Source organism: Rana temporaria, chromosome 1 (assembly GCF_905171775.1).
Source record: "Rana temporaria chromosome 1, aRanTem1.1, whole genome shotgun sequence".
NCBI classification, from domain to species: domain Eukaryota; kingdom Metazoa; phylum Chordata; class Amphibia; order Anura; family Ranidae; genus Rana; species Rana temporaria.
The window spans coordinates 489,687,764-489,703,335 of record NC_053489.1 but is presented as its reverse complement, the minus strand read 5'-3'; the positions used below and the strand labels follow the sequence as shown (position 1 = coordinate 489,703,335).

Below are 15,572 nucleotides of genomic sequence, written 5' to 3'. Positions count from 1 at the left end.
CCAGATAAAAACCTGTCTAATTAAAAAGTCCTTTCCGTCTCCTTGCTTCGAGTGACAGGTTATTTACATATCTCGTGTACTAGCTTGGACTCATGCACATTCCTGGATGTTTATCATAATATGGGGGGTGATCCACAGTTCATTGTGAGAGGTAATGTATGTCACTCGAAGCAAGGGGACGGAAAGGACTTTTTATTTAGACAGGTTTTTATCTGGAAGTCTGTTAATTTTCACTGAACAATAAAAGAGGATTGCTCAGAGCTGGATTAACTCTGTGTGGCAAGACTGGGCACAGATGACAGGAAATGTTATTCTCTACATTGTGACATCAAAAAAATAAAAAAAATGTTTTGGGTTTACATCCACTTTAACTCAATAATTAAATTATGAATAAATCAAAGCATCCTAGACAGCTAATACCAGAGGAAAACCATGAGTTCTGATGGGACATGCACATCCCAATGTGATACAGTGACTAGGCAATGATTCATAAAGCAACATGTTTAAGGGTCTTATTTTAGTACTTGATAATATCTGTACTTATGTACCCATGGCATAAAACTGCCACATGGTTTCATTTTTGCAATCCAATAAAACCTAATAGGAGCTATGTGTGCAGATTATATTCTGGGCTACAGAAGAATAAACTTGCAATGCAATTTAATTTTCCTAATAAAATTATACATACAGGTACTTATTTAAAGCTGAAATTGAGCTATTTTGCTCATTTATCTACCTGTAATCCTAAACACCCCCACTAGTTATAATAAAGTGATTGATTTCTGCTTGAAAAAAATACCCTCTTCCCTAAATTCTGTCCTTGTCTATCACTTCAGAGCTCTGTGCTGGCAGAGGTGACTATAAGCTACATCCTCAGCACAAGTGTCCTTACATAGACTTAAGCCTAGTACCCACTAGTAGCTTTTTTTCTATCAACCCAGCGGACTGAACAGAAAAAAACCCATGCTGTGATTCCCCCCCCCCCCCCCCTATTGGCTGAAGCCTCGTACACACGACCGAGGAACTCGAAGGGCGAAACACATCGTTTTCCTCATCGAGCTCCTTGTTAGGCTGTCGAGAAACTCGACAAGCCAATTTTCTCCATTCCCGTCAAGGAAATAGAGAACGTGCTCTCTTTTTGGCTCGTCGAGTTTCTCGACAGTTTCCTCGACGAAAATGTACACACGACAGGTTTCCTTGCTGGTTTTTGCAGAGAAACTCGGTCGTGTGTACGAGGCCTGAGAAGAGCCAATTGGCAGACCTTTTATGATCATGCCCCATCGACAGAAGCCGGCCACAGTACAGAGGCCAATTGTCGGCTGGTTTCTATTGAACCGTCCGATGCTGCCTGACATTTGGCCCATGTGCACTAGGCTGTATATTGCCGAAAGAGGGGGTATTAGGCCAGGTCTGTTGCTGAGTGCTGAGTAATATGTGCAATTGGTTTGACCTTAGTGTCTATTGGACTGTAGTCATATTTAGACACCCTCCACAATGCTGTAACATACTATTTTGGGTGTTTTGGTTGATGTTTGTTCTTTTAAAAAGTAACATTAAATACAGGTACATTTTTCTGATTTTATCTCGTCTTACTGTATTCTTCAGTTTCAAAACTAGCAGGTTACATTCTTGTAAGTAGGGCAATATTTCTGATAACAGAAAGATTACAGAAGTAGATGGCAGAATAGGAGAAAAATAAAGTGACATAAAGATAATGACAAACGCTGAGAAATAAAAGGTATATGAAAGCAGCAAAAATGCCAGAGACTCGAAAACATACACTACTAATATCTCAGGCTTAAAGTTTGCAGAACTGCAAAGCATCCTCTGCTATGAGGGTGTATACAAAATCTGTCTTCCTTGGATTATAGGCTCAATAAAATACATTTTTAAATGTTCATTGTACAATTCACATGAAAAAAAGTAGGTAAGCGTACATGATGGATCTTTATGGTAGAAAAACCCATATTTCATATAACTACCCCAGCATTTATGTATTGTAAGACATCCATTTTGTGTGCTATGTCTAAGCTGAAGCAACTCTGTTGTTAAAAAAAAAAATGACAAACAGACTGTCTGTAAAGGAGTAATATTTACAAGTCCCGCTACTGGTGGCATTGCTTTCTGAAGCCTCGTACACACGTCCGAGGAACTCGACGGGCAAAACACATCGTTTTGCTCATCGAGTTCCTTGTGAAGCCGCGGAGGATCTCGGCGAGCCAAATTTTCCCATTCCCGTCAAGGAAAAAGAAGACATGCTTTCTTTTTGGCCCGACGAGATCCTCAACGGTTTCCTCGTCGAAAAGTGTACACACGACCGGTTTCCTCGGCAAAAAAAACCCCCCAGCTTCTTGCTGGTTTTTGCAGAGAAACTCGGTCGTGTGTACGAGGCCTTACACAGCTACACCAGCTAAAGAATCTCCATCGCCTGACATTTCTGGCTAATTAGGATACCTGCGTCGCCTGCTGCACATTGTGGTTTCCCTGTTGGCCACTTCGTTACTACAGCTCTGTAGGAATGCAGTGGTGAGCTAGGGGCCAGTGGGAGGAACCAAAGAACACAGTGGGGGGCGCAGATATCTGACACACCAGGAAGTGTTGGATGCTGGTGTTTTTTTTTTTTTGGTCACTGTAGCTTTGCATGTGAATAAAGACTGGAGTACTATTGAGACTAGTAAGTATTAATACTCTTTTGTTGGTTGTTTTTTTAGTTTTTTTACAGAGTTGCTTTAAAAAGGTAATCTGTCACCAGGATAAAGCAACCATAAATTTGAATGTTTTATAACTAAAAATGCATTTTATATTTTATAATGTAATGCAATCCTGTGTTACAGTAAACAGTACTGTAAAATGTATGGACTTAACCTGATCACAGTGATCGGGTGGCCTGTGCATGAAACAAGGATTCTATTTTTGTAAATGGCTTTAACCAGTCTTCTAAATGCATATATACAGGAATAAATCCTTCCCATTATTTCATATAATTACAATAAAGTTTATTATTATAGTGCTTATCGCTGGTGTAGGGTATAATAAAAAAAATAAAATAGGGAAAAGGTCTAATTGCATTTCACAGATGTACACTATAAAATCTCAACAAAAAAAACCTCTAAAAAACTACCAGTCAATGACACCATTTATGTCAGATCCCAAATCATCCTTTGTCACTAGAACCCCACACAAGTGAGTTGTCTTAGTGACAGCAGATGTCTACTTATTATATACATGACTCATACACCTCATACCATAAGTAGTTTCAGTTCATGATAGTTAAATAAAACATTTACTCAGCACCCACTAGCATACACATCGCTTAGAAATTTCCTTGATTATATTTGTTGTACAGCTACACTTTCATTTAAGGGACCTTTAGTGTTTATTATAAGCTACAAACCTTTGAAAATACCTGTTTTAAAGAATTTTTACAAATTCTAATACAGTTCTATGTTGTAAACAGCAGCCAAAAAGGTGTGGGTGTGAAAAGTCTACTATGTGTCTATGTGAGCTGTTTTTGCTGAATATTAATTCAGAATGTAATGATCAATATATTATATAAGAAGTGACCCAACACTTGTCCTTCCCTATTTTTCTTATCACACACTTTCTATACAACGCCTTTCAATTATTTAAAAATAAATAGGTCAAAACTCTTGTTACAGTCAAATTGCCCACACAAAACACCTATCTACATTATCGCCCTTCTTTTTGGTTATGGACCATCTTACACTGCTGTCTACTACAGTCACAAAATTTGGAAGAATTTTTTTTTTATAAATAGATTAAAAACAAAAATACTGGAGAACTGGGTCAATTAAGGTATGTATGTACAGTAGCATTGTATGTAGTGAATACGATTCTAATATATTATAAAGCATAAACACTACAGTCCTGCTTACTTAATAGTATACAACTGTAGGCATCCGTTTGGGGCATCTAGTATTGTAAGTACTGCAATGAAGTTCTAATGATAGGAAAAAACTGTGTGCAATTTATTTTAACAGAGTTGAGTGATTTGGACCCAGATTAAAGGATGCTACAATGTAATGGTATTAAGTAAACCCAGAACAAACAGTATGTCAGGTCGCCCACCACTGCAAACTATTCTATTCCTTTACAGTTGAAAACATATTTCCAAAATAAAACTATTCTTCACCAACTTCTGGTTTCCACACCTGGGCTGTCACACCAGCTTTCTTTGCAGAAAATTTAGGCCTCGGAGGAGCGATCAGTAGAGCAATCGGTGATTCTTGTCTAGGCTGCATGGGATAGCTGATTCTGTGGGTTTCACTGGATGGAGTTAAAGCAATTGACTGGTAGGAAGGTTGTGTATTGTAGACTGGCTGAGAATTTTCAGGTGGTGGTACGAAATGACTACTCGGAGCAGTATTCACTGGCTTATTGAACTTTGCTTGCTTGGTAGAAGAACTAAAGTCTGACTTAGTGTTTTTCTTAGGAGCTTCAGTATCAGAGGCAGTGTCAGATGGTGGTTGAAAAGTGAACAAGGATGAATTAAGCTGATATGGTTGGTGTTTCATGACCTGAAGAGCGCTGAGTGTTTTGGTGGGCTTTTTCTTGGCAGCTGAAGATCCCGTTTTAGAAGCAGATTTGTTTGTGGAAGGGGGATAAAGTGGTGACTGTATTGGATTATATGCTAAAGGAGGAGGTGCTCGAACATTGGATGAATATTTCCAAGATGGTGGTAAAGATGGAGTTGGAGAGAGTGGTCGAGCTGCTTTTTCTTGCACTGTAGTTGAATCCACTACAAATTTTTCCATTCGGGACTGTCTCCTTGCAAATAACTCTGCTCCTTTACCTTTCAAGGCTGGCATTTCATAAGCTGTTCCAACAGCAGATTTTCCTGATGGAGTAGTAGGAGGTGTTTTTGGTGTATACAGTTGATTTACTACTGGAGCTGCTGTGTGAGGACCTCTTAAGGGGCCTGATAAATTAAGAGAGGTCGGGGGATTGTAAGAATTATATTTTGGTTCTGCCACATTAGCTTCCACAGGGGCTGCACTTTGAGGATAATATTGACTTGAAAACACTTGTTGTGCTGGAGCAGCGGTTGGCGGTGACCATACTGGAGCAGCAGTTTGAGGGTTGTAAGAATTATAATTTGGTTGTACAGCATAGGCTTCAACATGGGATGCACTTTGAGGAGGATTTTGACTTGAAAACACTTGTGGTGCTGGAGCAGTGGTTGGCGGTGTCCATACTGGAGCAACAGTTGGAGGGTTGTAAGAATTATATTTTGGTTGTACAGCATTAGCTTCAGTAGGGGATTGTCTCTGAGGAGGATTTTGAATTGAAAACACTTGTGGTGCTGGAGCACCAGTTGGAGGTGCCCATACTGGTGAAGTTGGCATTGCTGTAGGGGACTTAACTGAAGGTTTTGGGGCAACAGGTGGAGGAGTTTTTTGCTTGCCAGCTTGAACATGCATAAAGTTACATGCCTCTGCTCCTAGACTAAGGTAATCTTCTTCAGGTCCAGACTCATTACCAGTGCTACGTTTACCTTCTCTGGTCTGAACAAGAGAAAGAAGCTCAGGATTTGGAGTTATTTTAGGCTGTTCTTTAAAAGTGAACATAGGTTTTGTGCTCCTTCGTTTTGCCTCCTGTAAAATTCCTGTTTTGTTGGCTGGAACTGAGATTCGTTCATCTCTAGAAGCTATTTGTTCTGTTGAAAATGATGGAGCCCACACAGCTCCTTGGGCTTTGGCAGGTACTGGGGAAGACACTTGAAACCTTGGCTCAGGAGGTGGAGTAACTGATGAGTAAGGGGGTGGTGCAGGCACATCTGACATTGGACTTGCTATATTTCTAGTAGGCGAAAATGGTATTGCGGCCCTATTCTGTAATCCCCCAAAAGGTTTTGGGGTTTTGTTAGATGGAGGCTGAAATGAAGGGATTGACTCATGTGCTCCAACAAAACCATTCTGAACTCTTGTTTGGCTATTGCTGACCTCAATGTAACTTTTACTCACGCAGCTCTGCATTTTTATGCTCTGCTGTTGCTGTGTCTGATGTGAAATTGTATTATTTACATTCTCTATGACAGACACCTTTTCTTCCATACTATGTTTCCGGACTTCTTCTTGCTCTGCTGAAATCTGATCCATCCTCTGCTTCCTTCTTTCAAACATAAGGACCCCTTTACCTTTGGTCTCTGGAAGCTCCTCCATTGCGTCACCACTATTAAGTTTCTTTTCAACGTCTACAAGTCCAGTATCCCAGTCAAATGTTACAATTTGTGTGTCGTTTTCAGGGTCTGAAGAAAAATCGTCATCTAGATCTGACTCACTTGCCCCATAAAATGTAACATTGAAAGTATTCTCTTTATTCTCTTCGTCCTCGTTATCGTCTTCGCTGTCCACCTGCCTTTCTAGTTCACCAGTACCGTAGCTTGTCAAAGTAAATTTCCTGGACCTTTGGCGACGCTTTTTAAACATCAACACCCCCTTGGAATTGGGGTTTGGGGCAGCTGTCAGCAGCAAGGCAATACTTTTACATTTAGACTTGGCTTCTTTGACTTTCTTTTCGGAGAGGCTTTCACTGCGCCTAAGCTCTAAAAATAGATTTGGAGAGAAAAACAATGATTAAGACTTTTGTCATATAGTTTACATCATTTGAATAAATAACTCACTTAATGAAAATACCTTTAGCTATAAGCTGTTCGTAACCCAAATGACAGGATTACATTAGGAAATGGCGGACATTATGGATACAGGGTGGAACTGGGAACATTTGGTTTGCGGGACAAATAGAATCAATTGTCCCTAGGGACAGTGGCCCGGATTCAGGTAGATTTGCGCATTTTTTACGGAGGCGCAGGGCAACGTTTTTGCCCTGCGCCCCCGCAAATTGACTGCGCTGCCCTTGATTCACAGAACAGTAGCTCCGTAAATTGCGTGGGCGCGCCGGCAAAATGCCCGGCGTAAGCGCGCACAATTTAAATGATCTCGTAGGGGGTGGGAATCATTTAAATTAGGCGCGTTCCCGCGCCGATCGTAGAGCGCATGCTCCGTCGGGAAACTTTCCAGACGTGCATTGCGGCAAATGACGTCGCAAGGACGTCATTTGCTTCAAAGTGAACGTGAATGGCGTCCAGCGCCATTCATGAATCACTTACGCAAACTACGTAAATTTGAAATTTCGCGACGTGGGGACGACGGGTATACGTAACATTGGCTGCCCCTGCTAATAGCAGGGGCAGCCTTACGCGAAAAACGCTGTACGTAAACTGCGTACGCAGGGCTCGCGTAACATTGTGAATCGGCGTTAGTATGCAATTTGCATACTATACGCTGAGCACAACGGCCATCGCAAGAATGCAGCCTAAGATATGCGGGCATAAGAGCCTTATGCCGCGCATATCTCAGGCCCCATACACACGAGAGGATTTATCCGCAGATACGGTCCAGCGGACCGTATCCGCGGATAAATCCTCTCGAGGATTTCAGCAGATTTCTATGCGATGGCGTGTACACACCATCGCATTGAAATCCGCGCTGAAATCCTCTGGCGATGACGTGTCGCGCCGTCGCCGCTATTATGACGCGGCGACGGGCGCGACGCTGTCATATAAGGAATTCCACGCATGCGTCAAATCATTACGACGCGTGCGGGGAATCCCTTTGGACGGATGGATCCGGTGAGTCTGTACAGACGAGCGGATCCATCCTTTGGGATGGACTTCAGCAGATGGATTTGTTGAGCATGTCAGCAAATATTCATCTGCTGAAAATCCATCCCAGGGGAGATTTATCCGAGGATAAATATCCGCAGGAGTGTACACACCATAGAATCTATCCGCTGAAACCCATTTGATGGGATTTATCTGCGGATAGATTCTATGGTGTGTACGGGGCCTTAGGCTGTAGTCGGCGTAACGAGGTTCCTGAATCAGGAGCATTCGTTACGCCGGGGCAAGTAAGCAATTGCGCTGTGTAACTATGGTTACACAGGCGCAATTGCTTCTTGAATCCGGGCCAGTATTTTGTGGGCAAAAGAAAGTGTACAATGCAAAGTGCACCCTGGTGTTGCAGTACTTGGTGAGCAAGGTAAAAGGTGGTTGTTGGAAAAGGGTATAGTTTATCTATCCAACTTCTCACTTCTTTTAGCAGCAGCCCTCTATTTCGGCTCTTGAAATTAATTTATGACATCTCAGAGCTGCAACAGAAGAATTCTATCTGCTAGATGTGATCGCAGGTCTGGGAAGCAAGTTACTATATAATGGTCACCAAGTGTCACTGCTGACTGTAGGTCCAGCTCTGATCAATATCTTAATTGTAAAGTATCATCACTAAGGGCTACTAGCACAAAAACACTTACTGATACTGGTCCAGGGGCCAGTATTGTACTACCCTGTCCCCAGATCTTCTATTCAATACTTTTTGAAATGTTTTTTTTCTCCTAATCTAATTTTTTTTCACCAGAATTGCCTGTCTACCCCCTACCACTGCATGAACATTTATGCTTAGGAAACGCAAACATGCAAATTCGTGAAACAATTGTTTGAAAAAAAATACATTCTGGGGAAGCACATCTTATATTTTTGGCCAGATTTATATTTGGGAGACTGCATTACATATATATTTGCACTATTGTCTCGAGCACTTAATGTAAATTATTCCACATTAATGACATAGTTATTGGTAAGTAGGTATACATTTTGCCTTTGAAGTTTTAGGGCTTAAATACACTTTTGTGCTGTGGTGCATTTCAGCAACACACGCACTACTACAATGCACATTAGTGTACCTGTCGGGAAAGGTTTCACCTGCTGGTGGCACTGTCAGATCCTTGGGCTGCAGTACTGGTGTCCACCAGCGGGTGTCTCCCGGCAGTCTGGAGCCGACATCTCCTGCAATCAGGCATCACCTGAGACTGATTGCAAGAAGTGTGTGTATATATACCTGGCTGATGATTGCACTCATCGCCTTGGTATTGTCCTTGAGCCCTGACCTGTACCTGCGATCCTATTATCCTGTTATCCTGAACCTGTTCCTCCTGTGATCCTGTTTTCCTGTTATCTTGAACCTGATCCTGGACCCCTGCCCTGCAGCCTGATCCCTTCCACCTTCTCCCTGTCCTGTCTTGCTCCTTGCCCCCATTTGTTGGATCTCCCGTGTATGACCCTGGCTCAGCTACGATTATGATTTGGGTATTCCTTATCTGCTGTATATATTTTGTTTAGACAGTTCTTCTTTGTGGGTCACTATTTGGTTGTTTGTTTTGTTTTTACACAGTTTGGTATGTTAGAGGTGCATTTATTTCCTTGTTCACTTCAGTGTTGGTACCATGGACTGGCTTCATAATCACTAATCATCAAATTCAAATTTTCAAATTTGTCTATTATTTTCCAAGGCAGGTTTTAATCTGACATTGGGGGTTGTGTTGGGTATTATGGACCTTTCTTAAAGTCCCTTTAAACTTTACAGAACAATTAACCCATCCAGTCATTTTGCAGCTGGTTTAATGTATGTGGGTCACCAGCAGACAAGCATGTAATAGTTTGTTAGTCCCTTAAATTAAGGTAATCTCATCCCTTTGGTACCAGGCAATGGGCCTGGTAGCCATTTTCTTGGGGTTACTGGAGAATTTATGGTTCGATGGGAGAAGCTAGAGAGAGAAGCAGGTTGTGAGATTTTGTAAGGCATTCTCCCCAGAACGGGCCTTCTCTGCAAATTGGGCATCATGACTTACTGCGCCACAGCAAGTTGGAACCCGTTATGGGCAAAAAGCATAACAGAAAGGTATATACAGCCAGATCAGCAGAATGGACGTTATTTTGAAATGGGAGCCTGTGAGAACACCTGTTCCATTGTGAAAACTCCAACCTGGTATAAAGGAATATATTTTGTGTGGAAACATTGTTTAAGTCACTTTGTTGAGAAGCCCCTTGTAAGAAGGAACTAAAATGTTTGCTATTGAAAATCATTAAGTAACGTAGTTGGAATGCAACCTGAACTGACTGGACCATCTGTGTCATTATGGGCTGGGATAAAAAGAGAATGAGATGTTCAAGTAAAGAAAGGTGCTTATCACCCTGGTTGATTCCGTCTGTGCAGTGAGATCTAGAGAATTTTGTGTCTATCCTGTGACCTTTCGTTGTAGTATTGAATGTTCCACTCCTGGCTTGGTCTCTTGGTCCGTGTAAGGATGTCTACATCTACAGTATCTGAGCAGATCTCTGTGACCACAGCAATGGCATAATTATCCCAGTCACTAGGAGAGCAGGCACCCCACCTGGTTTGACATGCGATTTGCCTGCCAAATCGCACCCAAAGTCGGACTGCATTGCCGGTTTGAATTCGTGCAGCTGAACTCGCACAATTTCAAATCCGCCCTCAATGTGAACCTGAGCTTACAGTTTTTTATTGTAGTCTACACTGGTTAGACAGAAAGTGATGGGCAATATAAAAAATTTGAGTCGTCATTGGAAAAGGGAGTAAGGTAACTCGTGCAATTGGGAAAATAAGGCCGGCCATACACAGATCAAATTCAGCTAGTGAAATTTTCAGCAGGGACTGGCTGAATTTTGATCCATGTTTGGCCCCTGTGGTCAAACAGAAGCCAACTGGGAATTGAAAGCAGTTGTAAAGGCATACATTTATTTTTTATTTAATTTTTATAATAAACATGTTATACTTACCTGCTCTCTGCAAAGCTATTGCACAGAGCAACTTTGGGAAACTTGAAAATTATCCCTTGCAGTAAGGCTGTGCCTGTGCTACAAGGGTTGATTGCTCATTTAGTCAAAGGGAGAGTCAAGCATTTTGGGCTTTAAACTGCTACTTTTTTCAATGTTTTTTTCATTTGATTGGGTATTGGGATAGGTTTTGCTTGATACAAAAGTCATATCTTTGGTAAATCACGCCCTGAGATTCCATCATGTATGCCTTTCATTTTACACCCATATAAGCATGGTCACAAGGACAGCAAATGTTTCCTGCTGTTAAATCTTCATTAAAGTAGTTCTAATGGCTAGACATGTTTTCCCTGCATTAAGGTAAAACATGTCCCAGAAGCAGTATTGCCCCCTCACGCCCTTATATATGTACCTGCGTTCTATCTCAATCCAGAGCTGCGCCTGTCTGCAGCTTGCTCTCCTCTCTTTCTCTCCTCACAGGCACAGAGGCAGACGTGGGAAGCATTGGCTCCTGCTGATGCCAGTCAAATCCTGTAAGGAGGGAGCAGGGGGTGGGGCCAAGCTGTGTATGTCTAAGGATGCACATAGTGCGGCTTGGGAGTGAGCCTGTGTGTCTGCTCCCATAACAAGTGATTTGCTATGGTGCTAAACACAGAGGAGAGTGCCGAGAGTGCTGGGGGCCCAAAGGGGAGGTTCGGGACCCCTCTGTGCAATCCCATTGCACAGAGCAGGTACATATAACATGTTTCTACCCTTTGACAGCATAGTGGCTAAGTGGTTAACACTTCCTTCTACCAGCACTAAGGTCATTGGTTTGAATACCAAGCAGGACACCACCTACCTGGGGTTCTCCCTCACCACCTACCTGGGGTTCTCCCTGTGCCTGTGTGGATTTTCTCCCACACTCCAAAGACATGCTGGCAGGTTAAGTGGCTCCTGTTTAAATTGACCCAAATGTATGAAGTTGTATTAGGGACCTTAGATTGTAAGATCCTTGAGGGCAGGGACCGATGTGAATGTACAATATACTGTTTATGTATTAAGCGCTGTGTAAATTGATGGTACTATTTAACCACTTCCCACCTGGCCTATAGCAGAATGATGACGCCCAACAGGATAAGCCGTGACCACACACTGGCGGGGACGCCCAGCGTGGTGATTGGTGGTGTGTCACTCTGACACACCGCAACTCCAATCGTGGTAAAGAGCCTATGACCAATCACAGCTAATCCCAGTGTGTAACCAGGAAGTGCCAGTAAATGGCTTTCCTTGGTTCGTGCTGACAGGGAGAGTTGATCGGCGGCTCTCCTGTCAGAAGGGGAGTCTGCGCATTGATTATCAGTGCAGCCCCCATCTAAGGTGCCCACCACAGCTGAAAATCAGTGCCCATCAGATACCAGTCAGTGCCCATCATAAAAAAATGCCAATCAATGCCCAAAGTGCCAATCAGTAACGCCTCTCAGTGCCCTAAACAGATGCCAATCAGTGCCCATCAGTAATGACTGTCAGTACCTCATCATCAGTGCTGCCTACCAGTGCCATCTATTAGTGTCCATCAGTGCCCATCAGTGCCGCCTGCCAGTGCCTATCAATGCCGCCTATTAGTGCCCATCAGTGCTGCATATCAATGCTGCCTATCGGTGCCCATCAGTGCTGCATATCAGTGCTGACTATCAGTGCCCATCAATTCTAAATATTAGGGCCTCTTCTTCAGTACCAACTCATCAGTGCCAACTCATCAGTGCCACCTCATCATACATTTTAGAAAGAAAAAAATCCAGCCTTTACAACCGCTTTAATGATTCATAAGTACACTAAAGTCTTAAGTATCCATCTCTCCGTTTAGTTAATTTGATACCACAATCAGTTTGGTTTATCTCTAGCAACACATGTGCTCGTACAGCAGCCATATTACGTTTTAGAAACATTTTCACCTAGCAGACACACTAGATATTTTTAGTTAAAGTGCCTGAGCACACCTGTCACCAAACCAGAAGATGAGTTAGAGTTGCATTCTTGCCTTTGCTGGTTCCTTACTTCCAGCAACTCTACCTCAGCAACGCATTCCAGAACTGGCTATCCTAATGACAGAGTTTATGTGACAGCTTCCAACAGCTGATTAGATTAACAGTCACTGACTAGGCACTTCATGTGGACACCGAACATGCTGTTTCCTCTTGTCATCCCAAGAAACAACTTAATAAAGGACACACACTGGGCATATAGCATTATTGAACACTAGGGATTGCCTGAAAATGACAGTTATTTTAGCAGCAGGAGGGGAGGGGAGGGGCGGGCACTGACCCGAGCTGACAGGCAGGAAGGGAGGGGGAGAGGCAGTGGATGACAGATGCATGCAAACTGACCACAGTGTCAGAGCTCAGCAGCCATGATAAACCGTGGTCAGTTTTCAGAGGGGAGGGCAGCACCAGACAGGATCAACCAGGTGTTTTAGATTATACAAACGGCCAAATTACACAGCACAAGCACTGTGCTGTTATTCATGCTTTAAAGGAACAGAATCAATTACATTTTTTTAGGGTAACAATTGCTTCCTTTTGGTCCGTTAAATGGACCACGGAATCAGGTCTTGACCTAGCCTATCTAATTTAAAGGTGCAGTAAGAAAAAGTCAAGGGGCCTGCGTTCTGAACTATAGAAAGATACATACTGTAATAAACTACTACTGTAATTTGAGGAACATTAAGAACTTAAAGTTAGCTAAATGAAGTACATTGGCTTCCCTAGAGTCTCTGGAAAGCTTTGGGAGTAATTTACTAAAGAACAACAACCCCTTTGTGCGCAACACAGGAATCCTGCAGCAGGATGGGCAAGAGTAGGAGCAACTAGTCTCGCACAGCATCCAGAGCAGCCCGGGAGGGGGGCACCACTGAAGCCTGTGGGGTGGGGCATAGCACTCCCTTACATCCGGCCTTGCTTTAAAGGAGAAGTACAGCCAAAGCTCATTTGGCTGGACTTTTCCTGTGGCTTACAGGAGTGCAGATCATTCTGCACTCCTGTGACCCACTTTCAGCAAACAACGGGCTAAAGCCTGCTGTCAGCTGATATCACAGAGCCAGTCCAGGCTTGGGAAAGACAGCGACCATATGGTCAGGATTCACCCACATGCCTGGATTGGCACCCGGATCAGCCTCCCAGCGAGCCACTCCCACCCCCTCCACAGCCCAGCACCCCAATAACAGTCTTTGCTCTTTGCTCAGTGAGCTCTGAGAACTGACCGATCAGCTGTATTTGATCGCTCGGTTCTCAGCCTTAGAATTGACAGGGAACAGATGCTGCACCACCTAGGTAAGTATGATTCAAGAAAATTCCCATACTTCTTTTTGTACAACTTTTATTATATCCATTTGACAAGTTGTGTTCATCCAGCCAGAACTATTGTGAGCTGATATCTTCCAGTGCTCTCTGACGCTAGACTACTATCAGTTAGCATTGTTCTCTGCCTTCTCTGTGGACTATAAACACCTCCCCCTTAAGGGCCGGTTCACATTGCACATGAACACATTGCACATGAGCACATTGCACATTCTTGCACAATGCACATGCGGTGCAGTACGATTTGAGCACGTTCATTTTGAATGGGCTGAATTGCAATGGACCACACCAAAAGTAGTGTATGCACTACTTTAACCACTTGCTTACTGGGCACTTTAACCCCCCCCCCATTCTGCCCAGACCAATTTTCAGCTTTCAGCGCTGTCACGTTTCGAATAACAAGTAAGCCGTCATGCTACACTGCACCCAAATGATAATTTTTCCCTCACAAATAGAGCTTTCTTTTGGTGGTATTTGATCACCTCTGCATTTTTTTTTTTTGTTAATTTTTTTTAAAAAGACCGGAAATTTTGAAAAAACAAAACAAAACAGTTTTATATTTTGTTATAACATTTTGCAAACAGGTATTTTTTCTCCTTCGTTGGTGCACTGATGCGCACCGATAGGCTGCATTGATGGGCACTGATAATGTGGCACTGGTGGGCACTGATGAGACGTGACTGGTGCGCACTGATGAGGTGGCACTGGTGGGAACTGAGAGGTGGCACTGATGGGTGACACTGAAGGGCACTAATAGGTGGCACTGATAGTTTGCACTAATGGGCACTGATAGGTGGCAGTGAAAGTCGGCAGTGATGAACAGTGATGTGCACTGTTAGGTGACACTGATATGCAGCACTGCTAGGTGGCACTGATGAGGCATTGATTGGCACCACTGGTGGACATTGATAGGTGGCACTCCTGGGCATTGATAGTTGGCACTGATTGGTGGCAGTAATATACACTGCTGGGCACTGATATGCACTGTGTGGGCACTGGCAGGTGGCACTGGCAGGCGGTACTGGTTGGCACCGATAAGGCAGCTCTGCCTCTTCCTCTTTAGGACTGATGTTCCTTACACAGAAGCCGGTGATCAGCTTTTTTTTCTCCTCCCGCTATCAGCGTTAGGAGAAAAAAAATGATTACCGATCTTCTGTTTACATCACGTGTTCAGTTGTCATTGGCTGACAGCTGATCACATGGTAAGGGACGGGCATTGGCCCCTTACTCCGATGTGTGATCACCCGAGTCTCATAGACTTGGTGATCACAGCTCATGCTGTGGGGTGCCGCGGTGAGCATGCAAAGGGGAGGACATTTATTGACGGCCTCCCTGCAATGTAGGTCCACGCTGCAGCCGTCATTCGGCTATAGTGCAGATGGGCAGGCCTGGATTTCCCACAAGGCCACTGAGGCCAGGCCTTGGGGCGGCAGGGCGCCAAGGGGCGGCAGTGGCATGGATTCCCCTGACGCCCGTAACATACAGTGCTCTTCCCATCTCAGCTGTGACAGGAGTTCGAGCACAGTGCTAGGACTCCTGTTTTGGAGGTGACAGGGTTAATAAAGAGAACCTGTCACCTCCAATTG

General features: G+C 43.5%; 1 protein-coding gene across 1 annotated transcript in view; it reads right to left on the bottom strand.

Annotated features, from left to right (window-relative positions):
• Positions 1–15,572, bottom strand: part of SYNPO2 (synaptopodin 2) — a 327,710-nt gene that overhangs the window by 54,946 nt on the left and 257,192 nt on the right. Inside the window, exon 4 of the mRNA XM_040330158.1 lies at positions 4,173–6,565. Coding sequence (XP_040186092.1) covers positions 4,173–6,565 — 2,393 coding nt within the window. The remainder of the gene's footprint in view (positions 1–4,172; positions 6,566–15,572) is intronic.